We start from the raw sequence: 24,954 nt of genomic DNA, 5'->3' as shown, positions 1-24,954 counted from the left end.
CCCATGATTTTAACTTTAAGTGAGACATTTTATTGAATTATTGTTAAAGCACTGAGATGTAAATGATCAAATTTATCTTGGAAAAGCTAAACCAAAATTAAATGAAATTAATCTAACGTGTGTGTGTGTGTGTGTGTGTGTGTGTGTGTTTGCAAAAAGGCTAGAAACAAGAATAAATCTAAGTACTCTCTGATACTTAATTGGAAGCAGTCTGATGAAATATGCTGGTAAGATTATAACTTATTTATGAAATAAAGACATCATAAAAGGCACAATCTTTTAGTCAATATGAGAGAGCTGCTTAAGCAGGTAGAAATAGAAACATCTCACTTTATTAAGATATATATTATCATCATTTCCTATCAATTTAGTGAAGAAACATAACACTGGTCCAAGTATTTTCCATTATACCTATCTTAATAGGAATTTACAAAAATGAAAGTTTAACATGCTATATTAATGCCAATATTTAGTATCAATCATATTCAGAGTACATATTTTATTATATAATTTTATAAAAGAAATTTTCTTTTTAACCTGGTAGTGTAACTGATTCCCAAGTGAAATCATGTAAAATCTTTTGATTGTTTTGGCCATACTGAAGTTTGGATTCAGAGCCTCCTGCCCCAAATGCTCTTTCACTTGAGCCTAGATACCAGCTTTAGGCTTTAGTTTGTCTTTTGGATAGTGTCTCATTTTAACATGGTACAGGCCTTGGAATCCTACCCCTGCCTCAAGCAGAGCACCACCATGCTTTGCTGCAAAATCTTATTCAATGAGTTTATCACAAAAACATGCTACCCTAGAAAAGATTTCCATGACAATGAATGAAATCAACTTCAGTTCTCTGAACCACTCTGGTTGTTTACAGATGCTGCTCTTTCCAACTAATGAGATGTTTCAAGGATGAGCACAGAGAGTCGCTGAAAAGGATTCTTTTAAATTCTAAGACAATCATTTTTAACAAACACTGATTTTTTTTAGTCAGTGCGGTTTACTTTGTTCTCATCAAACTTTCCCTCAAGAAAAATGTTAGGATGGAATAATTGAAAATAGTAAATAAGAAATTCTACTACCTAAATTACAATTATTTATATGGTTTTTGAACGTTCAAGAATAACCCCATATATCCAATGAATAAAATTTGCACTTAGGCCCAAGTCATATGAATAAGACAGAGAAAGTCATGAAGCAACCATAACATTTTACTTCGTTTTGTTGCTTTTTAAATTTTTTTTGTCATTATTAATAATTAAAAAGCACCTAGCTGGGGCACTAGTGGCTCATGCCTGTAATCTTAGCTACTCAGGAGACAGAGATCCAAGGATTACAATTTGAAGCCAGCCTGGACAGGAAAATTTGTGAGACTTACTTTCAATTAACCAGCTAGCAAAAGCCAGGTTCCATTGTTAGAATACCAACCTTGAGTGACAAAGTCAAGCAAGATCCCATGGTCTTGAGTCATGCCTCAATACCAGAAAGAGAAAAGAAAAAAGAGAAAAGAAAAGAAAGAAAGAAAGAAAGAAAGAAAGAAAGAAAGAAAGAAAGAAAGAAAGAAAGAAAGAAAGAAAGAAAAGAAAAGAAAAGAAAACATCTAGCATTCATTATAAACCCACCCATTTTTCTTTTTCTTTTTTCTTTTTTTTTTTTTTTTTTTTGGCCAGTCCTGGGGCTTGGACTCAGGGCCTGAGCACTGTCCCTGGCTTCTTCCCGCTCAAGGCTAGCACTCTGCCACTTGAGCCACAGCGCCACTTCTGGCCGTTTTCTGTATATGTGGTGCTGGGGAATTGAACCCAGGGCCTCATGTACAGGAGGCAAGCACTCTTGCCACTAGGCCATATCCCCAGCTCCCACCCATTTTTCTTTGTCTTGTGGGTCTCAAGTGAATTCTTGAGAAGTAAAGGTAGGAGAGAAAACTCTATGTGACGTTTGAATGAACATGAATGAAATTAAGAGTGAAAATAATTAAATTTCCTAGTACTCATTTTGAATTTCTCACATTTTCTCAAAGCTAGATATGTCTTACTTAATTTGAAACATCTTGAGAATTCCTATTGATGTGTTGTACTCCTCATTCCTCTGCCTCTAATGCCAGGAGCAACACAAATGGGCCTTTTTCATAGCTATCTTAAGGTTAACAATATCAAAGTACAGTTCAAATATCTCATGATGACTGCATGAATCACTCTCATTTCCTATACTCTGGCTTCCACTGGAATAGTGTGCCTGCAAACAACCTTAAGATATAGATAGCTCCAACAACCAAGAAGGTGTTTTTAAACAGTGCTCTTTAGATTATGTTGAATGGATAAGTAGAGTCAGAAACACATTATAAAGGCATAGAATTGTCAAACTGTAAAAGAAAAAAAAAACACCTCACTTATCCAAGTGATTTTTCAGCAGATTGTTCTATCAAGTGAGCCAAATTCTTTCTTGAAATAAGCCATTAGATTTTTTTGAGAACTTTTGTTCATGTTATCACCTGCACCCCTCCCCACAACAAATGTCAATGTGATGGGTATTGATGGCTCACTTGGAGTAGAAAGTGGCGGCCAAGATATGACCCAGGTGATAGGCCTGTTTCCTTTATTTTCTTCTTTTGCTACTTCAGCAAACTACATTTATCCATTTGAAATGAAGCCATACACTACAACACTACCCAAAGAATATCCTTATGCTGTCCTACCCCCATGAAACTAATTTTTGATAAGCAACTAATTTGTTACCTATTATTCATATACTGAAAGGGAATGGACCACATATGTTTCAGAATAATGACATTCACCTGCTTCTCCAGTACAGTTTTGTGTTTCAGGCCATGTTGAATAGTCATGTTTTTTAGAACACGTTCAAGAGAGTGTAGTTTTATCTGTCATGGATAGTGTTAACACTAAAAGAGTAAAAGATCATGGAAGATAGAAAAAGCTGATTTGGTATGTTATTCAATTTATAAATGTACAGACTATTTAAGACTTTTTAAGAAGCATGAGCTTCTTAGGCATTGGGACAACTAGATTTAAAGTAACTTCAAAAAGTATAATAGAATTAATGGTGAGAAGTTTTGGTTGTAGTATATTTTTAATTACTTAGCATATTTTGAATCACTTTTATGAAATTTGAAATATATCTCCTAAAAGTTTTTCAGATTAAAGAATTGTATCTGCACATCATGTAACCCTCTGATTCCTCTACATTATTTTTCTAATCTTTATTGTGAAGGTGATGAATAAGTAAGGTAATGAGTACATTTCTTTTTAAGCACTGTTATCCTGTCCCTTATTTTCTCCCTTACTTCTCCCTACTTTCCTCCTAACCAAGTTGTATAGTTCATTTCCAACATAGTGTAAAATGAATATCATTGTTGCTTTAGTTCATCTTTTGTCCTGCTGTTTCTGTGATTCTCTTTCCCGTCCACAGATCAGATAAACTTATATATAAGACAAAGGGTACAGAAAAGTAAAACAGAAAAAAAATGAAAGAAAGAAGTACATATAGGACATAATAAGAAGCTTTTGTTTCCAATTCTTGAATTTCATGTTGATATGCTTCATTATATATGGTCCTATGCAGTTAGCAATTGGCTATTGAGATTCCCTCCTGGGCATTTATCCAAAGGACCACAAACAAGGCCATACTAAAGCTACCAGCACACACATGTTCATTGCAGCATCATTTACCATTCCTAATCTATGGAATCAAACCAGATTCCCTTAGTAGATTAGTGGATCAAGAAGCTATGGTCTATATATACAATGTATGCTTCCATCAGAAAAAATGACATTACCTCATTTTTAAGGAAATGGAAATACCTTGAAAAAATTATATTAAATGAAGCCAGGCCCAAAGAAATGTTTTGTTTCCCTCATTTGTAATAATGAGAATATATCTATGATATTCTTTTTTTGCCAGTAGTAGGACTTGAACTTAGGTCCTGATGCTCTCACTTAGCTTTTCCATTCAATGATGATGCACTTCTACTTAAACCACACCTCTAGTATGGCGTTTTGTTGGTTAGTTGGAGATAAAAGCTCATTGACTAATCTGCCTAGGCTGGCTTTGAACTATGAAATCCTCCATGCCTCAGCCTCCTAAGTTGCTAGGACTACAAGTGTAAGTCACCAGTGCCTGGCTTATAAACTTACTAGGTAGTCACATAGCCATGTTGAAGCAGTTTAGAAGTACCTACCTGTCTGAAAAAATACTAAGAATATGTGTGCTGTATAAAACAAACTTCTGTAATTTTTGTGTATGTAGTAACACACCTACTTGAAAGCCTTTCAAATAATATTTTGCTTTTTCGCAATATTTCTCAAAGGTAAGTATAGTTTCCCCTTAAAATTCTTGAGGTTTGATTGTGCTTCCCTTGAGAATAATCAAATCTGTGATTGTTCAAGTTCCTCTACTCTTTTTTTTTTTCTTTTACAAATTTCAGCTTCAACTCTGGGCCTAGATGCTGTCCCTAAGCCTTTGTTTTCAAGGATAGTGTTCTACCACTAGACAGCTCCACTTCTGACATTTTTGGTTGTTTTACTGGAGATAAAAGTCTCACAGACTTTCTTGCCTAGGCTGGCTTTGAACTATGATCCTCAGATCGCAGTTGCCCGAAGAGCTAGGATTATAGGTGTGAGTTACCAGCATCAAGCTTCAAGTTCCTTATATAAGGTGGTGCCTATAAAACTATGCACATCCTCCTAAATATTTAACATATCTCAAGGCTATTGAAATTTATAAATAAGTGTTATATTGAATTCTTTAGGGATGAACAAGAAAAATGACTATGTATCAGAACGAATACATTTTTCTTCAAGTAAGCAAAGTAGGGTGAATCTGCAGATACAGAGGGTCAAATGTATGTATATTTTTTAGTAACTCCACATATAGCATTGAGCCAAGTGTTCACTGCACAACACAATCATTCTAGAAAGAGAATCCAATTCTTTTTATTTGGTTTCAGATGTCTCCATAAAACTTAAGACTCCTTAGGGTTGGAGAAACATTTCATGTATGTGCTGCACACGGTATGGGGCTTACCCACCGAATTTTGTTTGCAAGAGTCTCTATGAAGAATCTGATCAGTTTAGAAACAAAGAGTTATGAGCATAGTACATAGTACTTGTCAGCTCTGGAAGATTGTAATAGACAGATGGACTCACCGAATATATTTTGATGCTGTCATTTAAAACTAATTTTGAAGTATGGATAGAAGGTAAGGACATAGCATTGCAAAAACCCCAGTAATGTAGCATTGCTTGGGACTTCATGCAGTATTTTATATACAATAATGGGAGAAAAGTTCCCATGACATAAATATATATTTTACCATCATTTAGAAGGGATCATATTACTTACTAGTTACTTAAAATATGAATTTTCAATCTGTAAATTGTGTTTACTTCACTCAATAGAATATAGTCTTAAGGTTCATTCTGAATTATATATATATATATTTTTTTTTCATTTCAATAATTCCACAGGGATTAAATAATTGCAACATTTAGCTAAGTATAAAGCACCTTAGCGAGTAGGGAACCAGTGGCTGGCTCACCTGTGTAATCTTAGTTAACTCAGAAGGCTGAGATCTGAGGTTTCAAGTTCAAAGACAACCTCAGCAAGATTGTTTGAGAGACTCATCTCCAAGTTGCCACCAGAAAACTGTAAGTGGCACTGTGGCTCAAAGTAGAATGTTTGCCTTGAGCAAAAGAGTGTAGGGACAGCACGTAGGCCACTAGTTCAAGCTACCACCACCAACAACAAAAATTAATTTAAAAAAACAACTTAGAGATATGAGAAGCATTTTAAATATTCTCCTGTGGATCAAAATTAGATCACTCTCTTTAAGAAACATTTCAAGCTTTAGAAGGAAAAGGAGTGGATGCTTACTACCATGTTCTCCAGTACTTCTGTCTCTGTTTGCACCAAGTATATCTAGCATGTTAATACTTTTCCTTGATTTCTTTAATTATTGAAGCTGTATTCAGAATCTTTGTGTGACAGTTTTTCTATACTTGGAAGACTAGTTGACTGTTGAGTCAGCTGTCATGAAGAAATATATTTTGTAGAACTTGCTCAGTTCTAATAAAGGAAAGCAGGACAATTTTATTTTTGTTGTTGTTGGTCATGGGGCTTGAGCTCAGGGCCTGGAGGCTGTCCCTAAGCTCTTTTGCTCAAGGCTTGCACTAAAACACTTTAAAATCATAGCCCCACTTATGGTTTTCTGGTGGCAAACTGAGGATAAGAGTCTCATGGACTTTCCGGCCTAGGCTAGTTTGGAATTGCAATCTTCATATCTCAGTCTCCTGCTAGGATTGCAGGTGTGAGCCACCCCCCTCCCTTCCCTGTCCCCACAGCCAGGGCAATTATTAATGAGAAACCTGCCAACTGAAGATGATTGACCTATTATATCTTCATCCTCTGTAATAGAGAATGAAATCACTGCCTCCTAATTACTGCCTTCATGTTTTTCCCCCCAAATTTAAGATTATACAGGAAGAGAAATTAGGTGAATTTTCAATCCCAGATGCAGTGCAAAGTACACCTCAGGCAAATAAATAATGAAGAGGTGGTCAACTTTTATCCAAATAAAACAATAATTCTTTCCCACTTCAACAACACTTTCTTGGGTAAAAAGAAAACTCTCAATATAGAAAGCTATTCTATCTCAATATAGAAAAGTTCTATGGTAGTAAACACAGGTACATTTCTGTAATTGCAAACAACTGTTTTCTGCCAGTTAGGTTTTTCATCATTTGATTTGACAGGATATTTGAAATACAGAAAATGAAAAATAAATTATAGCACTTTCTCTTTTCTTCGCTTAGTGTTTATGCTATGCATAAAACTTTTTTATAGCTCCAAATGATAGTCAATTCCAATTCTTGGTTTCAGATGTATCAAATACGTTTTATGAAATGTTCATTACATTAAACTCCAAACTTTCTTATAAAATTTATCATGTGCTCTTGCCATATACAGAAGAAAGAAGACCAAACACTGGGAACTCAAGTTTATAAAACAGATAACAGTGTATCAAAGAGATCTATTCATATATGTATAGGCAGTGCATTCTTAAAAGTTTGTTGCAAAGATCATGTGGTTCTGACTGTGTGCAGAAGCCTGCACTTGGCCACAGGAGAGACTGAGAAAGGTCTGAGGCCTCTCAATAATTTGCTTAAGAAGTTCAGAGGACTCAGATAACCTATGTCATTAGCTCTTTGTAACGTCTATGGTTTAGTATAATGAAAGAAAAACAGAAGATATGCTCAGTCAAGGGAAAAATATCCAGAAGAAACCAGTACAATCTCAGCAGAGTCCTTCCACTGGGATCACAACAGAAGGGCTTAATTCCTCCAGCAACCCACTGTGAGAACATATACAAAGTGCTGGCTACCAGCAAGGTAATTAGTAACTCATTGTTTTTATTAATGAGCTAGTTATGGCATTGTACTTTTCCTAGTATATACTAGAAGTTAAAATTTTTGAGCTCCGTTCATGTAAAACAAAGTCATAAGCCACATTGACTTTATAAGGGTCAATAACAGGGAACACATTGATAATAGAAACTTTGGGGCTTTTTGGTATAATTAGCCCCTCTCACCAGTTAGGGAATACTTGGAATGCTTCTGACTTATAAACTTTGCTTTTGAGGCAAGAGATGATCTGGCAAGTCTGTGGATGGCCCTGCTCACAGATGAAGCCGTGTACTACAATTTCATTGATGTGACCCTCATTCTTGACACTAAATTTACGAGGTGGACTGAAACTGTTGACCAGATGAATGAGAAGTATACAAGCCTGTCTGATATTTTGTGATTGCTATGGAAATAAACAAAAATCTTTCTTGCACACCATTTTCTTTTGGGGGTGCTTGACAAGCCAGTAGAACAAAGCACTTTGACAAATGCTACCTTTGTTCTGCTTACGGATGGGCTCAGATATAACTCTCTACAGGTAGTGTGTTTTTATTATGGATATAACTAATGATTAAACATCATGATCATTTGAAAAACACATGCTAAGTAAAATCTTGCAGAATGACTGAATGAAAGAATGGACATGGCTCAGAACTTAGTTAAGGCTCATCAGAAAGAGACACACCCATAAAACTGGTCAAGGCATAATGAAAACATCATATATAAATGGGAGTTTGCTCTTCAGTCTTTATCTGTCTCGTTAATATAAAAGTCTAAGCTGCTAATGGAATGATGAGAGGTGTTAAATAATATTTTTTTAAACTTAATGTTAGGGTGAATACCTTTTCAAGCTGATACTCAGCACTTAGAGATTCTTTGTAAAAGTGTATCTTCTGTTATATCACAACATATAGTTTTATTCTAAACTATTATAAGTTAGAAATGTCTTATGACATTTTGTGAGAATTTAATCTTAAGGGCGAAAGTACTTTGACTACTCCTAATAGATCACTTATGAAGTGATCACATTGGCTAGAAAAGGATTCTATATGAATTACATAAATATATCCTTAAAGTGCATACATCAACTCAAGTATATAACAGAATAAAAGCATTCTTTTAAAATTAGAACTTTCATTACATCTCAGTTAATGGTCCTATAGAAATTAAAAAGCTTTTCTGTCTCCTGAAATCTCTAGACCTGTTTTTTTTCTTTTTTTTTTTAAGTGAGTAATATCAATAGTAAGGAAATAAGCTTTGATGTGGTTATCTTGGCCCACAGATATAATTAATTGCCATATGCTGCAAATAGTACTATGATTCATAGCCCAGGCTCAAGTTTGAATTTATGCAACTTAGGCAATCACATTTATATAGTAATTAATTATGCTTTGTGCCCATTTGTTTGTACTAACTGAAATCACCACATAGAAAATGGAATATGTAATATAAATAAACTCGAGGACATCTCTTTATTAGTCCAAATGATTGATTAATGCCTTCAAATCCATTCTCAGTTTAGTATTTATAATAATATATGTCATAGCTCTTAAAATCCACTTCTCACATTGATCACTTACTTTGCAGGACTGTACTATAATTCACTGAGGATTGTGGTTGGACTTTATTATTTTTTTCTTGTTGTGAATTAACTCTTTACAAAGAGCTTAAGAAATAGAGCATTGAATTGAATTTAGTTCTACTAAATTAAATTGAATGCATTAGGTAATTTTGAGGAAAGGAACAGAGATACAACACTATGAAACTTCCACACTTAAATTTAATAATTAATCAAAGCAAATTTATTATGACTTTTTTCTCACCCAAAGCAATTTGAGTTTAGTTATATGTTTTTAATGACAATAGACATTTCTTAAACCATATGTATATATTACTATTGTACTGATGACTAATATATCTTATTAGCTCTTCAAGGGAGAGTGCTCCATTAGGGGCAGAATTTTGTTCTTTTCACCAATCTTGCACTTTTTTTGATTTTTTTTCCCCCAGACCATTGATTAAGTAGAACTCTTTTTCAAATGGCCTTTTGGTGTATAATTGTGTCTGTTTTGTAATCTGTTCTGAACTTATAGAAAGCTTTCTAAAATTATTAGTAGCTATGTTTGCATGGAAGAATATGAGCATATGAGTGAATGAATTTCTATGTGTTTTAAATATTATCCATGTCAATACTTTCCAAATGCATAGATAGTATTTGATAAAATTTCAAGTTACATTATTAGGTAAAACAGCAGCAACATTTTTTCTAGGTCATGCTAATCTGAGAATTGTGATCTCACCTGGCATTTATTTTTCTTGAAGCAGTAGCTGATGGAGTAATTACAGATGAAATATAATTTTAAGTTACAGAGACAATGTCAAAGCAACCAGTTACACATTGGTAGAGTATATAAAATAATGTGGTGTTTTTTACTGAAGCTCAGATAAGCTTAATTATTAAAATGTTGCACTGCTATTTTATAAAACTTTGACAGGAAAAAAATTGTGCTAAAGTAAGACAATGTTTTTGTTATGTAGAGAGCATTAATTTTATAACACATAGTTTTGTTAGGTTTAATGAAGTATAAATGATTTTAATGATTATTCACCCTTGATTGTTTTAAACTTGCTCACACACACATGCATGCACAAACACACACAGAAATACATACAAATTGGGAAATAATAGGCTAAATAAATTGGGTAAAGCATTTCAAGACTTCTTCCCGCCCAGTGTCTGATTCAGTCCTCAACATTTATCATTCACATATAAAATGTTGTCTTTGCCAGTGAGGTAGCATGTTCTAAAAGAAATTTCATAATTTTAGCTAAACTGTTCCACCTATTCTAAAATGTTTGAAATTGCTACTTTCTTGACTTAACCAGAATTTATCAATAGATTGTTTAGGCAAAAGTCAAGGTTTATTTTCATATGTCTATTTCAAATGCTTTATAAAATGATAGATTACCACTGAAAGGATGACTCATGAACCACACGAGTCCTGGGAAATAATATCTAAACTCAAGCATGCATAGGCTATGATAGCTACCTTACTATCTATGACTGACATATCTTGGGAAAGTCCATCTAATGTATAACATCTTTGTTTCTAAAATAATGTCAAGAGAAAGCAGTGTCTTTGAATATATGAGATACAGTACTTAAAATATCTATTGAATATAATAAGAAATACATTTGGAATTATAATTAATATCATATGTATTATATATGATACATTATTCTAGATAAGGAAGTTATCATTATCATTTATATAGTTCCTAGATATTTGCAGCATAGATTTGTCTTCACTTTAAAATTTGTTTCAGGTAGATTCGCTATCTAATGTTGAGAATCTTTTCCATTAAAATTTGAATGGTGATTGTCATAGCAAGCTATATATTGGAGTCATCTAATTTCATGGACATTCTTATATGATTAGAAATAATCAACCATTGGAAGGCCATTGGAAGACCAAGGCAGAAGAATTTCTTGATGTCTCTGTCTAAACAATATAGTAAGGCTCTGGCTTGCTCCACAATTAAACAAACAATTATAATAATCCAGTGGGATGCTGGTGGCTCAAGCTTGTGATCATAGCGCTCCAGGAGGCTGAGATCTGAAAATTACAGTTCAAAGCCAGCCTGGGCAGGAAAGTCTGTAAAACTCTTACTTATGTCCAATAAACATTTAAAAAAAAAAGTCGGAAGTGCATCTGCGGCTCAAATGACAGAGTGCTAGCCTTGATCAAAATAGCACATGGACAGCACTCAGGCCCAGAACCCACACATCATCATCATCATCATCATCATCATCATCATCATCATCATCCATCAAACCAATTATATGTTAAGTACTGAAAAGTTCTGTTTATGTTTCATGTAAATTAATCTTTTCTTGTGATCATTGAAACATGATTTCTCAGCTTTCAAGATTAATGAATATTGAAGATAAAGGAATGACTTTTCAACTGAAAATTTCTTAATATCTTTTTTTCAGGTCCCATCAGTAGTATTTTGGTGAACAAATATGGCAGCCGGCCAGTGGTGATAGTAGGAGGTCTTTTATGCTGTTTGGGAATGGTGCTGGCTTCTTTCTGTAACAGTGTTATACAGCTTTACCTCACTGTGGGCTTCATAGGAGGTAAGCTATGTTTGGTGTTCAGCTGACTTTCTTTTTCTTTTCTTTCCTTTATTGGCCATGGGGCATGAACTCAGGGCCTGGGTGCTCTCTACCACTTTGAGCCACAGCTCCACTTCAACTTTTCTGGTGGTTAATTGGAAATAAGTATCTCATTGACTTTCCTGCCAAGGCTGGCTTGAAATAGTGATCCTCAGATCTCTGCTTACTGAGTAGCTAGGATAACAGTTATGAGCCACCCGGGCCTGGCTCTTGATCTTCTTAACATTTCTATTTTTCTTAAAGTTTCCTGGAAAGAAGTAACAGATAAATTGTCTTATTTAAATTTAATTTTAAAAGCAATACTACTGTCAACTGTTTAGAAAAATCTAGTACATATAAATAGTACCTATGGTATAGTCAAACATTTCACTTCCAAGTTATCAGATAATTATAGATTATGATATAAAAAGTGAAATGAAAACAGCTCTGTTTTTATTTATTCACTGTTTTTCTGTTTAAGCCAGTTGAAGTAGGATTGTGAACAGATTTCCTAATATAATTTCTTAAAAACAAACTTATTTTTCCTTTTATCTTATTTTAGTGTCTTCTTTAACACCAATAATATATTTAAAATGGTGTGAAAGTGCTATTTTCTAGACATGCTTCTTTAACTTCAACAACAAAAATACACTATTCCTTGAGACAGAAATTGCAAGCTTTATCCTTAGTTTTCCTTGAGTAAAGAATGCTCAATGAGGCTTTTCCTCACTAAACACAAGTGTTTGCAATGCTGTGCTGCCCCTTCATTTTCATTGTCTCATGCACAATATCAATTGACTCAAACTGACATAAAAAGTGTGTATTTTGAAAGCACTATTTTTATTTACCTGCAAAGTAAAATCCATTAAAAATACTACCTTCAAATTTTAAAGAAAAAATTGGAGTTTTGTATATTAAAGTAGTGAAATTTTCCCCAATATCCATGGATGAAAACATAAGTATTTGTGTGTGTGTGTGTGTGTGTGTGTGTGTGTGTGTGTTTTAGTTAAGATCACCCTATCCTTACATGCATTGATGAGAGAGGGAAAAAGAAGATGTATTAAAGTCTACAGTAATCTGGAGAGAGGGCACATTTATTATCAAAGCATTTAGGAGACTGTGACAGAAGAATTGGTGTTGAAAGCCAGAATTCAAGAATAGAAAAAGATGTAATAATAATGATCATTAAAAAAAGATCTTTCCCTTTATTCCCTAACCATATCTCTCTGCCTTTTGAGTATAGCAAGACACTTTTTGATGTTTTAAATGAAAACCTTATGTCTAAGGGTGTCTTGAGTGGCAAGAAAGGCCTTGGTTTTTTGTTGTTTTTTTACAAACATTCCAATCACATTGCATTTGACTTTAAAAACCAGAGCAAGTTTACAAGTAGATGTAGTAGAACATGATTTTACTATCTCTGTACCAGAGGTATCAATAGAATTATTCTACCTATAGTTTCATTTTTGTGGGTCTTGAACGACATGGTACTTGTAGAGGAAAGAGCTACATCAATCTAAGAGGGTTTTTTTTGGTTTTTTTTTTAAGTATGTATATGTAGCTGTCAAATCTGGCTCAGTGTATGCTACCTATGTGACCTTAGGTACATTAGTATCCTAATGTACCTCTGTCCCCTTGTTTAAAATTTGGGGCAAATGACAGTTGCTCTCTTAGGATGTTGAATGATTAATGTATAAAATACTCTGCAGAGTTTCTAGCATTTTGTTATTTATTTTTAAAAATCAGCAAACAATCATCATAATGTTACTTATGTAACATCCTATCTTTCTGGAACTTGCTCCATTTCAGCAACACAGGTTTTTGTTGTCAAGTGGACTGGAGCTGGTAAATCTGAAGTGCTTTGCACAGTAGTACAAATAAACGCATGAGCTAGGGCAGAGTCACATCCACTGATTTCAGGCATTACATTTATTTTACGAAGCCCGAATGTGAAATGGATGGCATCTACTTCTGAATGACAATGAAATGACAACAGAAGGCACAAATTCCAAGTGTCAGAGAAGGGGAGGGGTAAAAGAAAAAGATAAATATAATTTGTGGAAAAAAATATCTTGGTTTTATGTTAGGGTCTTCCCCTTACAAGCTACTTAACTGTAGACTGGTCAGTTTTACTAATTACGCATGTTTTACATCTTGCAGGTTTGGCTGAGGTATGTTTTCAATTCCTTTCTCGGCTTTTAGAGACAGTCTACTCATAAACAAGGTTCATATGAAAGGGCTGGAATAAGGTTAAACTTCTATTCCTTAAAAACTGAAAATTGAATAATGTACCATTTTGCAGAGCGATTTCAATTTAGGTAAATTAGTGAACCAAGAACTCTTTCTGTTCTAGTCCCTAAAATAACAGAATAGTAATTAGGCTCAGGATAAAAAAGAAGCAGCTGATGCAAATCCATTTTATTCAGTTTTAAAGGATTTCATTCATTACTATTGTTAGCTAGTACTGTAGTGAGCTGCAAGATACAATTTGAGTCTAGAAGGCAAAACTCAACACTGCCAAAGAAGTTCATAAATAGTTGGAACTTTGGTTCACACAAGCTATGGGTTTTAAACCCTGGAATGTGTATTTCATGCAGCATTAAGAAAGAAAATCGTAGTTAACAAATGTGTGTCTATATACATATTAGATTTGTAATTTAAGAAATGTAAAGCAAGAATAGTATGAATTTTTAATACTCTTAAAATTATTTTCATAGTTTTGGAATAAATATCTCTGAGAAGATTAAAGATTGCAACAAATTACAACCATTTTGGTCTGGTCACATTTTTTCAGCTGTGCAATTAAAAACATATTCTCAATTTCAAATTTAATTGTTCTTGACAAGGAAGCAAACTATGTCATGAACTAATTTTAATAAACTGATTCCATTAAACTTGTTTATTCTGAGGTAGGGATAATTTGTGACATTAATTGATTTTAATTAATAACTAATGATTTTATCCTCCTTTCCCACCATCCTATGATTTTTTTTTGTCCAGTTGTGAGGCTTGGACTCAGGGCCTGAGCACAGTCCCTGGCTTCTTTTTGCTCAAGGCTAGCACTCTACCGCTTAAGCCACAACACCACCTTCGGCTTTTTCTGTTTATGTGGTGTTGAAGAATCGAACCCAGGGCTTCATGCAGGCAAGGCAAGCACTCTACCACTAAGCCATATTCCCAAAACCTCTATGATTTTTTTATACATTGGTTTTATTCTTAGGCTTTAAATTGAAGGAATATACAAGCATCATATGAGGTGTCCATGTTGAGAACTATCTTAGTTTTTTATAATTATTTTTATACCTGTAATCTTTAAACAAAATCTTTACTCCTTGTAACTCACTGCCTTTGTAGCTCTGCCTAACTCACTTGAACAGATCTATTGAAGATTTGTGTCTTTTTGTGAATGGTATAATATGTTTGTATTTTCTTCCTCTTCCTTTTGTCTTGTTCCTTTTAGGTTTAGGTTTAGCCTTCAACCTGCAACCAGCCTTGACCATAATTGGCAAATACTTCTATATGAAAAGACCCATTGCAAATGGACTGGCCATGGCAGGAAGTCCTGTTTTTTTAAGTACCTTGGCTCCTTTTAATCAGTTCCTTTCTAATACTTATGGTTGGAAAGGAGGCTTCTTGATTTTAGCAGCTATATTTTTGCATGCCTGTGTGGCAGGGGCTCTCATGAGGCCCATTGGTCCCAAACAAACTAAGCCCCCAAATACGATTGATGTAAGCAAAGAAGATCAAAGTATGCAGAAGACCAAAACAAAGAAATCAGCAAGTGAAAAAGTCAACAAGTACTTAGACTTATCCCTTTTTAAGCACAGAGGATTTTTGATATATTTATCTGGAAATGTTATAATGTTTCTGGGATTTTTTGCTCCTGTTATCTTCTTGGCTCCTTATGCTAAAGACAGGGGAATAGACGAGTACTCGGCTGCCTTTTTGCTGTCTGTGATGGCTTTTGTGGATATGTTTGCTCGGCCTCTTGGAGGGTTGATTGCAAATTCCAAATTGGTCCGACCCCGAATCCAGTACTTCTTAAGTTTATCGGTCATGTTCAATGGCATATGTCATCTCCTATGCCCCCTGGCCCAATCCTACACGGCCCTCGTGATCTATGCTGTGTTTTTTGGCTACGGCTTTGGAAGTGTTAGTAGCGTTCTCTTTGAAACGCTCATGGACCTCGTGGGTGCGACCAAGTTTTCCAGTGCTGTAGGATTGACCACCATTATAGAATGTGGCCCCGTTCTGCTTGGTCCTCCAATCGCAGGTAAGAGTACTTCTCAGCAAGCAAAGCAACACCAAGATGTAACCATTCACTAATGTTGACTCCTTTTACAGTGAATCACATGACTTGTATGATACTAGTTACCTGCAAAATGATGGAGAAGATTAATTTCAGATATAATCACTTGTTTTAAAATCTCATACTTATTTGATTGTAGGCCTAACTAGTTTTCATAGTCTGGCTTTATGTAATAAGAGCTTGTGAATCTAAAGGACTTAGAGTGAGATTCATAATTAGTAGCACAATTTCCAAGATCTTTATCCACCTCTGTGGATAAGTAGGTGTCATCGCACTTAAAAAGTGTGCTGATATTGTAGTCTAAAATGATCTTTAAACAATGGAGCCCTGGACAGTGTGCATTGTAAGTGTAACAAGCAACTACTGTAGGAACAGAAACATTAACATTAGAAAAACAAAAATGATGCAATTTTTATTACATTTATGTCTTGTGAATTTGAACAAGCTGATTCCATCCTCCACAGATATAAAGTCTCATTCAAATAGAAAAGTATTGTAAGCAGCTAAATTGAATATGAAGCAATAACTAAGACTCAAGTCAGAATGCTAGAGGGTCTGAACTCAGTATGTGGACTTCCAAGCTCTACATCGGAATCTCTTAGAATGCAGTTGATAAGTAGTACACACATACAGACACAGACACACACACACACAGAGATACACACACACAGACACCGTATATATATGCACCAAATTTTGCACATAATAATTATTAAAATTAAACAAAACTAAGTATTTTCTAGAAATATATACATATACACATATATACACAGTACATATATAAACACACACAGTGCATATATATATATATATATGTGTGTGTGTGTATGTATCTTTTTTCCTTAAGTGGTTATACAAAGGGGTTTCAATTCAATCTAGCAGTTTGTGAGTACAATGTATGTGGATAAATGTCACCACTTTCATCATTCTCCCCTATCTCTTCTAACCTCCTTGCTATAGCAGTAGATTCTTAAATGATCTCAATGGTTAAACAGATCAAACAGGTCTTCTCTGATGATTTTGGCCTCAATATTATTGACACAGTAAAGCAAAAACCTATGATTCCCAAGTAAGCAGCAGGGCATTTAGCCATGATGCTTGGTGAAAGCACTTTACAGAGTAGCAAACAATAGTGCAATGCAGAGAGATCTCCATTACTGTAATAGACTCTGTCATGCACTGACTGTAACAATGGTCCAATGACTTCAAAATGGTGATGGATCATAAGGATCAAAGAAAGTCTTAGGACAAAGTGCTCAGCCTAGTGATAAGTACTGGGCAATCAGTCAACATTAAGCCATATTAGGGATCATATAAATGCCTTTGGGACTTTCTTAAACAATATACTGCTTTCCTCTTTTTGGAAGAGAAAAGGGAGCATGAGAGAGAATAATAGGGTCTAAATAGCTATGCTATAAATGTATCACTGTCTTGACTCATGAATATGAAAATATATTCCATTCTTCTATGTATTTATGAGTACATAGACACACTGATGCCCAATTTTCCATGGTGGTTGTGGAGATTTTTTAAATAAATTGAATGTATTCGTAATGCTGAAGATGCCTAATTATTCTTTACCAAGCATATAGAGGTGTCCAACTCTAGAATATTGTTCCTTGCTCAATTGTAATTTGCTATAAATACAAAATGTGCAAAGTTCATATAAAATCTTTCTCACTTAATGGCTATGCTGTGTTAAGTTATATTCCTTGTCTTACAGGTAAGTTGGTGGATATAACTGGAGACTATAAATACATGTATATTGCCTGCGGGGCCATCGTGTTAATTGCAAGCTTATGGCTACTCATTGGCAATGCCATCAACTACAGACTTCTTGACAAGGAAAGGAAGAAGGAACTGGAAAGGAAGAAGAAAACAAATACTCTTGAGGCCAGAGAGACTGAGCCCTTGAGCAAAGTTCCGCAAGATGAAGTTACTGTCAAAATTTCCCAACCAGGGAATGCTCCCTCAGAAAGAGAAACTAATATCTAGCAAGAGTCACTTCTCTGATTTTACTGTTTATTGGCATTTGCTTTTCTTTTTCAAAATATTGGAAAGGTGTGTGTATGTGTGTGTGTATGTGTGTGAATACAGGAGTAATAAGAGTAGAATTAGCTTTCCCTCAATGACAACTATAAATTCTCTTTTCTTTAAACTTACTTGGGCAGTTCAGTTTTGAGATTATCCACACAAAAAATTCATGTAGTGCATCCTTGCCATTCCTTGTTGCAGGGTGTGGCAGTTAAAAGAATTTGAATGTCTTTCAGTAACTTCCCTTGCTCATTGTAGAAGGAGATCTGGATCCCAAGCCCCTGGGCAATTCATTAGAATTAGGTTTAATCCCATGTAATAAACCTCTTCACAGGTCAGTTTTTAGTTGAGATTAAAAATTTTCAATAGAATTGAGAGGAATTCTTTCTTCATAACACACCCACAGCCCCTCACACCATTACACAGCTACGAAAACAGAATATTTATAAAAGTAAAACAAATGAATTTAAAAAAGAATATTATCATAGTCAATTTTTGGGTAAAACAAAATCAAAGGATACAAAAGAAACACATTTGTATGTTGTTTTACAATGTGGATTTAAAAGCTATGCACATGAATGATAGCAAAAGTGATCCTATTAAAAAGTTTCCAAACATAAGTCTTATTAAAAATAACAAGTAGATCCATTCCTGCACCACTATTTCTGAGCACTTTAGGACTCGATGGACCCACGCACACAATTTCCTTGAGGGTTGTCTTTAGGAATCAGAGCTAAAGACAGACCCCAAGTCATTTTCAGAATTCTTACCTAATTTGCTAGTCAAATGAAAAAGTCTGAATGCATCTAGCACTGAACTGTATCCCTAGATTGGAAAAAGATGATAGTGCTTAATCTTGAAAGTAGTCCCTTAAAAAAAAAAAAAAAACTAGTCTTCTTTCTTTTTTGTTTAACTAGTATTTCTTTAACTAGTCCTCAATCCAGATCCAATGTTGCACTGAAATACCCAAACAGAATAAACTAGAATTAGAGTAGGCAGGTTTATAAATACACCAAATCCTATTTGTTCCCACACATAACAGTGATGCAAGGTTACTGTTACAAGTAGTAATTCATATAAATTCATCTAATGAAGGATGTTCTTTTGAGGGAGTTTAGAGCTCTCTGAGCTTCCTTCCTCCCTTCCCTAGAAAGCAAAAGCAAGAAAACAAACCATGAACAGGCCTTTCCCTCAGCTGCTGAGGATGCCTCCCCTTTGAAGAATGGCAACATTTGAAAATTCTGCCCTCTACTGGTGAGACTCCCTCTGCCTGGGAGTATATCCAGGCTGCAGAGAAAGGCTTCTAGAAATCCTGGCTGTGTGGAGTGGCTGGGATAACAAGCTTCAAATTTCGTAGCCCAGGATAATTTAGTAGTCACTTATTTCTTATCTGCACGAAATTATCTGGAAATTGGAATCTTTCGAAGACTTGACTGTTCTTGGCTTTCAAAGCTTATAAATACCATAAGTAAAATTATAAATATTTATACCTAGGAATCCGAAGTTTAATACTAGGATGAATAAAAAGCACCTCGTGCTTTCTGAAGTGATGTTACGCTTAAGATAGCCAATGAATTCTGCTGTCCATTTTTTTTTCTTTTACTGTATAGTAGAAACAGGTGCTATTCTTATTTCTTATGAGATTGTACCTGGATACCAAACTTTTGCAACAGTTAGTATAAAGGATATTATTTTGATTTATAAAAGTTATGCACTGTCTATGTGGGCTGATATTTAAGAAGCAATATTAAGATATATAACATTTATATAAAATGTAATTTTTTCATTTAACATTTGCTTATTTTGTGTATGAAAGGAGATTTGTAGTTTTCAAATCATAAAAGAAGATGTGCCAATATCATAAGTAAATGAATCAGGAAAATAGGAAGTATATAGTTGTGGATTTAAAAAAAATTGCTTCATTTAGTCTTGAATTAGCTATTTTTATATGATTAGCACTTTTTATTCAGCTCTGACCCAACTTGTCATAAGCAAAGCATTATTGCTGTATACCATCTCTCCAGTCATAACCATTTCAAAAAGAAAATCCTGCATCCTTGGAAAATACATAATACAGACAGCACTAGAAGAAACAAAGAGGGAAGTAAAAGGTATTTTCTGTAGGGCTGTGTCCTGTATACTTGACATTCTCTGCTAGTAGAGGACAAACCAGAGAATGTGTTCTCCCTGAGAGGGAGTTTATTTACTTACAAAGAGGAGTCAATTCAAACTCATTTACATTTCTTTTGCTGCTCTTGGCTTGCTTTCATTAACTCTTCATTTCTAATGTGGATTCTATTAACTTGTTAGAAAAGGAAAATACAGTTGCAAAGCTAAGGATGTGAGGCACAGTACTGCCCAACAGTAGCCCAATATGAATTAACACACATATACACACACATACTAATTCCCACACACAAATGTTGGAAATGCAGCCATACACACTGGAAACAGCAACATAAATCAGGCTCACAATTGCTCCAACGTAATTATAAAGGACTCTACTTCTTTACTCTTCCTACCCATTGCACTTCAGGGAAGATTTCTTGCTTCAATAGAATCCTTCAAATACTGAGAAAACAATATTGACCTAGAGTTTCTGTAATTGTATAGTCACATAAGTAGCAGGAGAAACATAGTTGTAGCTATGTCAGCAATAACTAATGCTGGACATATTTTTTTTCCTTAAATGCAACAGATTTTACACGTTCAAAATACAAAGCCAAACATACCATTAAACTCTGTAAGCTCCATTTCCCATTATGAAATAGCACGAAAGGAATGTTGTCATAAAGTGTCCAAATAATTCATAATCACTAGCTAATTTGCATGTTTGGCTATTTGTGAGCACCCCAGGTTTTTCACTATTGAGTCTTAAATATTCCTTCACAATTTATGAATATGAATTTATGGGTCTACACTTGTCTTGGCCCATCCCCATTCTCTTTCTTGGTTATTTTTGTGTCCAATCAGGCAGTGAGTCTGATGTGCTTCTTTACACATAAAAATCTCAGATAGAATCACATGATTCACATCAGGCTTTCTTAGTTCTAAAATCCAGCAACTTTATGGTACATATTCAGCATCAATAAGTAACACATTTAGCTTTGATATGGTCAATTGTGTACCTTAACAAGTACTTTCAGCTCATCTTCCTCTGGCTATACATGTCAATCAAGAATATTATAAAGATTCAAGCATTATGGCTTGTGCCTCAAACTGCAGCTCTCAGGAGTCTCAGGAAGGAGGATTCTGAGTTCAAGACCATTCTGGGATACTTAGTGAGACCCTGATTAAGGGAGGGCAGAGGGAGAGAAAGAGAGAAAGAGAGAGAGATGTCATATAGAGGTATTAATTTGTGGAAATAATTTATTTACTAGTTGAAACTTAGTTAAAATGCCTTGAAGAATACCCTCTCATACATAGAATATTTCAGACTATTAGTAAAATAAAATAAGAGTAATCAGTATTTGGCTTTAAATGAATGGGGAAAAGGGATGAAAAAGGGAAACTATTACTTTTTTATCACGAATGTTCTCAACATGATATCTTTTAGCATGCAAACCAAAGGTGATGTGAAAGTTATTAATAATATGAGAGAGAGGGAAAACAAACATCAGATGTACTAAGATGCTCAGAAAATCCCCCTGAAATTACAAAATAGTATGGGCCTGCAGCAAAATTTTAACTCAGGTTTATCTAAAAGCAGAAATAACTTCCTTATACACGTGGAAGAGCCCAAAGATGATAAAGATAGAGACACTAAACTATAAGCCCTATATAATAAATAGATTAACTGAAATATGTGTTATAATTTTAGTGTATGTTATAGATTGCATTTGCTATAAATGAATTTAATTTTAAATTACCTGCATTGCTAAACCAATGTAAATTATCCCAAATAATAATAGTTATTAATAGTCATATTGTTTTAATAAAACTTTTTCTTATAAGAATAATCAGATATTTATGTGACACAGGCATAAACATACTTGCCCTAAATTTGGGTTAAAAGAAAGATGTTATTTATATAAGATTCCTATATTGATTATTTATTATTATGCAAAAAATAAGACCTAGAGACTATAATACATTATATTTAAAAATTCAGGCACTGTCCACAATTTTTGGCTTAGCCCATGCTACTGTAAAATGGTTTTGAGGTTTAAAATTGTTTGGCTCATCTAATAACCCATGTTTGTCTTTAATATTCAGTACAATTTTCCCATAAGTCTCATATTTCAAGCTTCTATGAACATCCATATTGTTCTTTGTCTACTTATTCTGTAAAGAAAAACATAATTATGCTTTTGTCTAGACATTAGAATTCCTTAGAATGTATATTCATTATCTCTGTTTAAGAGGTGCACTGGCTTATTCATCCATGATATGTCTGATCTTAATCTTTTTGTGTCTTATAACAATGGCTTAAGTATAGCCAACAGTATGTAATTTTTGACCATGACTACTTATTACAAATACTGGAACCTCTGAAGCTACAATAGGCTTCCTAGCTAGGGAGATGTTTATATGATAAAAGTGTTGTTTTGTTTTTCTTGTCAGTGTAAATTTTCCTCATGCAAGAGAAATGTATCATTGAACGTGAGTCTAAAGAATCTGGAAAAGCCAATAGTCTGATTTTGGCACTTACTCTTCTGAATGTTTCTAATTTTCTTAAAGTGCCTAATGATGTTGAGAAATGGAGCTTGCAACACACACCATTGGCCATTCTCATAAATGCTCAATCTGTGGTGACATCTCAGATACATAATGCCCAGTAAATTTCTCTCATTATAATTGTCTTCAACCCGTGTCAAAATTGTTCATATTAAAGACTAAAATTTTGATTTCTATCACTCATAACAAAAAGGATTTTGAAATCTATGCATTCATATGCATCATTATGTTTGAAAATGCAAAAATGCACTTAGGAGCAGATCCCAATTACCAGCAGTGGATTACAATGCTTATATAATCAAAAGCATATCTTTGTATATAATTTTAAAATTAAGTTTTCTGAGCTCAGATCATTTTTTATAGTTCTGATTTTCTAGTTTGTTCTTTATTCAATCAAAATTAGCTCTTCACAAAGTAGTATTCATCTTTTCTAATACTTTTCCCTCACTTTAATTCATGGAAAGATTGTGAATAACTTACTAATTTTTAGTATTATGAAAGACAACTTTAAAAAAAGTTTCTTCTATAACAGACAAACTCAGCAGATATGGCAGTGAGCTCCTGTACTCCCCGCAGAAGTGAAGTATGTGGGTGATGATTTTCAGGCCTGCCTAGGTTACCTTGTGAGTTCAAGCCCAGCCTGTACTACACAGTGGGGTGCTGTCTCAATAAATCAAGTATTGCCTTTTGCAGAGTGCTTGAATATTTTTAGGCTCAGTACTTCCTCCCTCCCCACCCCCGGCTCCCTCATCTTCCTTACTTTCCTTTTTGGCTATAATTATTTTTTCATTTCATTTTTTTGTAATGTTAGATGAACTTCCTTAAGAACATTTTCATGTAATTATGGAGAATTTTAGTGTAGATGTCATCTTTTTCTCTGTCTTTGATATTATAGTTACATTTTGATTTTCAGCATGATATTAATATTTTTTCCAGTCTTCTCTCATACTTGTTGTGAACATTGATCCAATATCCAAGAGTAATTCAGTAGGCCAATAGTCATTGATTGAAAATGTATTAACATCAAAGGAAATATTTTTTCTTCACTTAATAAAACAGTCATTTTCTTTCATTGTGTTACTTCATTTTTGACAAAATAAGCTAGAAAATCTCAGCATGAACATTACTGAAAGAGAACACTCTAGAAAAGCATTCTATGTTAGCAAAGAGTTCTTTTTTAGAACAAGAATATGATTTTTATCTCACAAGGTTTCAGGATGGAATTTTAAAACATACTTTTGACTGAGACTTTCACTGTGTCTTGTTTTGTTGTTGTTTTACTTTGGTTTTCTTTAATACTTTCATATGACTGTGAAATGAGTTTTTTGCTGGAGGTGTGGCTAGGTAGGTGGCTTGCTAGGCAAGCACGAGGCTTTGAGTTGAGACCCCACTACTACTAAAATAAATGTTTTGCTAGATCAAGTTTATATATGACTTGTTCATTAATGTAATGAAAAGATTTCTGACAGGGTATTTAATTGCTATTTTCTTCTTCTACTCCTTCTTGCAAAGTTAACTGTGATTGTGGATTCAGTGAACGTAGGCCATATAAGTTAGAATGTTGGTGTTCTGGGCAGTAGACACCATTATACCTAAATTCATATCGTCCTGTTTGATATATTCATGTATCAAAATATTTAATTAATTTATTATATTTTCTCAACCCTCTATGCTATATATTGTTTAAATAGCCAAGTTTTCTCACTGCTAGGTCAGACCAAACTAAGGGCTTTGCCTAAACCACATGTCAGTCCTCTGAGTAAATGCAGGGTTGCAGACAGAACCCAGTTCTTTTGACTACTAATATGCTTTTACTCTGTTTCACTGCTTAAACTACTCCATTGGTAATGCTGATCAAACAGAGTGAATAAAATGTTTCTAGAACCACACATGAGATTACTTTGTGCTCTACCAGTGTTCTCCTATGATGCTTTGCAAAAGCACATTTCTAGACTTGATTTGAAAATTATTTTCTGATTCCCAGTGCAGTGTGCAAATAAGAGGCCATAACTAGTAGAATACATGATTTTGCACGTTATAGTATTTTCAAAGTCATTATATCCAAACTAGTACTGTGTTCATAGAAATGTGTCAGTATTCCGTAATCACTTTTCTGCGTACACCTATGCTTTATTTTGAAAGCTGTGTTCATTTCTTAAAGTAAAAAACAAAAGTAAGGTATATTATTGTCATGGTCTGACTTGAAACTCTTTTTTTATGTAAGAATCTGAAGGTGGCTCACCCTTAAATAGGCACTATTTTGATCCACAACAATGCATACCTACTTTGATAGTGAAATAAAGGGAAAGATCATTTTGGAGGATGCTTGATAAATGGTCCAGTCAGTTGATTTTATATCACCTAAATCA

At 34.2% G+C, this 24,954-nt stretch overlaps 1 protein-coding gene across 6 annotated transcripts in view; it reads left to right on the top strand.

The window, feature by feature from the left end:
* Positions 1 to 24,578, top strand: part of Slc16a7 (solute carrier family 16 member 7) — a 143,905-nt gene extending 119,327 nt beyond the window's left edge. For all 6 annotated transcript variants that reach the window (XM_048360620.1, XM_048360580.1, XM_048360599.1 and 3 more), the window contains 3 exons: positions 11,407 to 11,550; positions 15,026 to 15,838; positions 17,598 to 24,578. In XM_048360620.1, the coding sequence (XP_048216577.1) occupies positions 11,407 to 11,550; positions 15,026 to 15,838; positions 17,598 to 17,869 (1,229 nt within the window). In that variant the 3' untranslated portion in view covers positions 17,870 to 24,578. The remainder of the gene's footprint in view (positions 1 to 11,406; positions 11,551 to 15,025; positions 15,839 to 17,597) is intronic.
* Positions 24,579 to 24,954: the final 376 nt, after the last annotated feature.

Source organism: Perognathus longimembris, chromosome 1 (genome assembly GCF_023159225.1).
Source record: "Perognathus longimembris pacificus isolate PPM17 chromosome 1, ASM2315922v1, whole genome shotgun sequence".
Lineage (NCBI taxonomy): Eukaryota > Metazoa > Chordata > Mammalia > Rodentia > Heteromyidae > Perognathus > Perognathus longimembris.
Note: the sequence above shows the minus strand (reverse complement) of the source record. Positions and strands in the feature narration are given on the sequence as shown.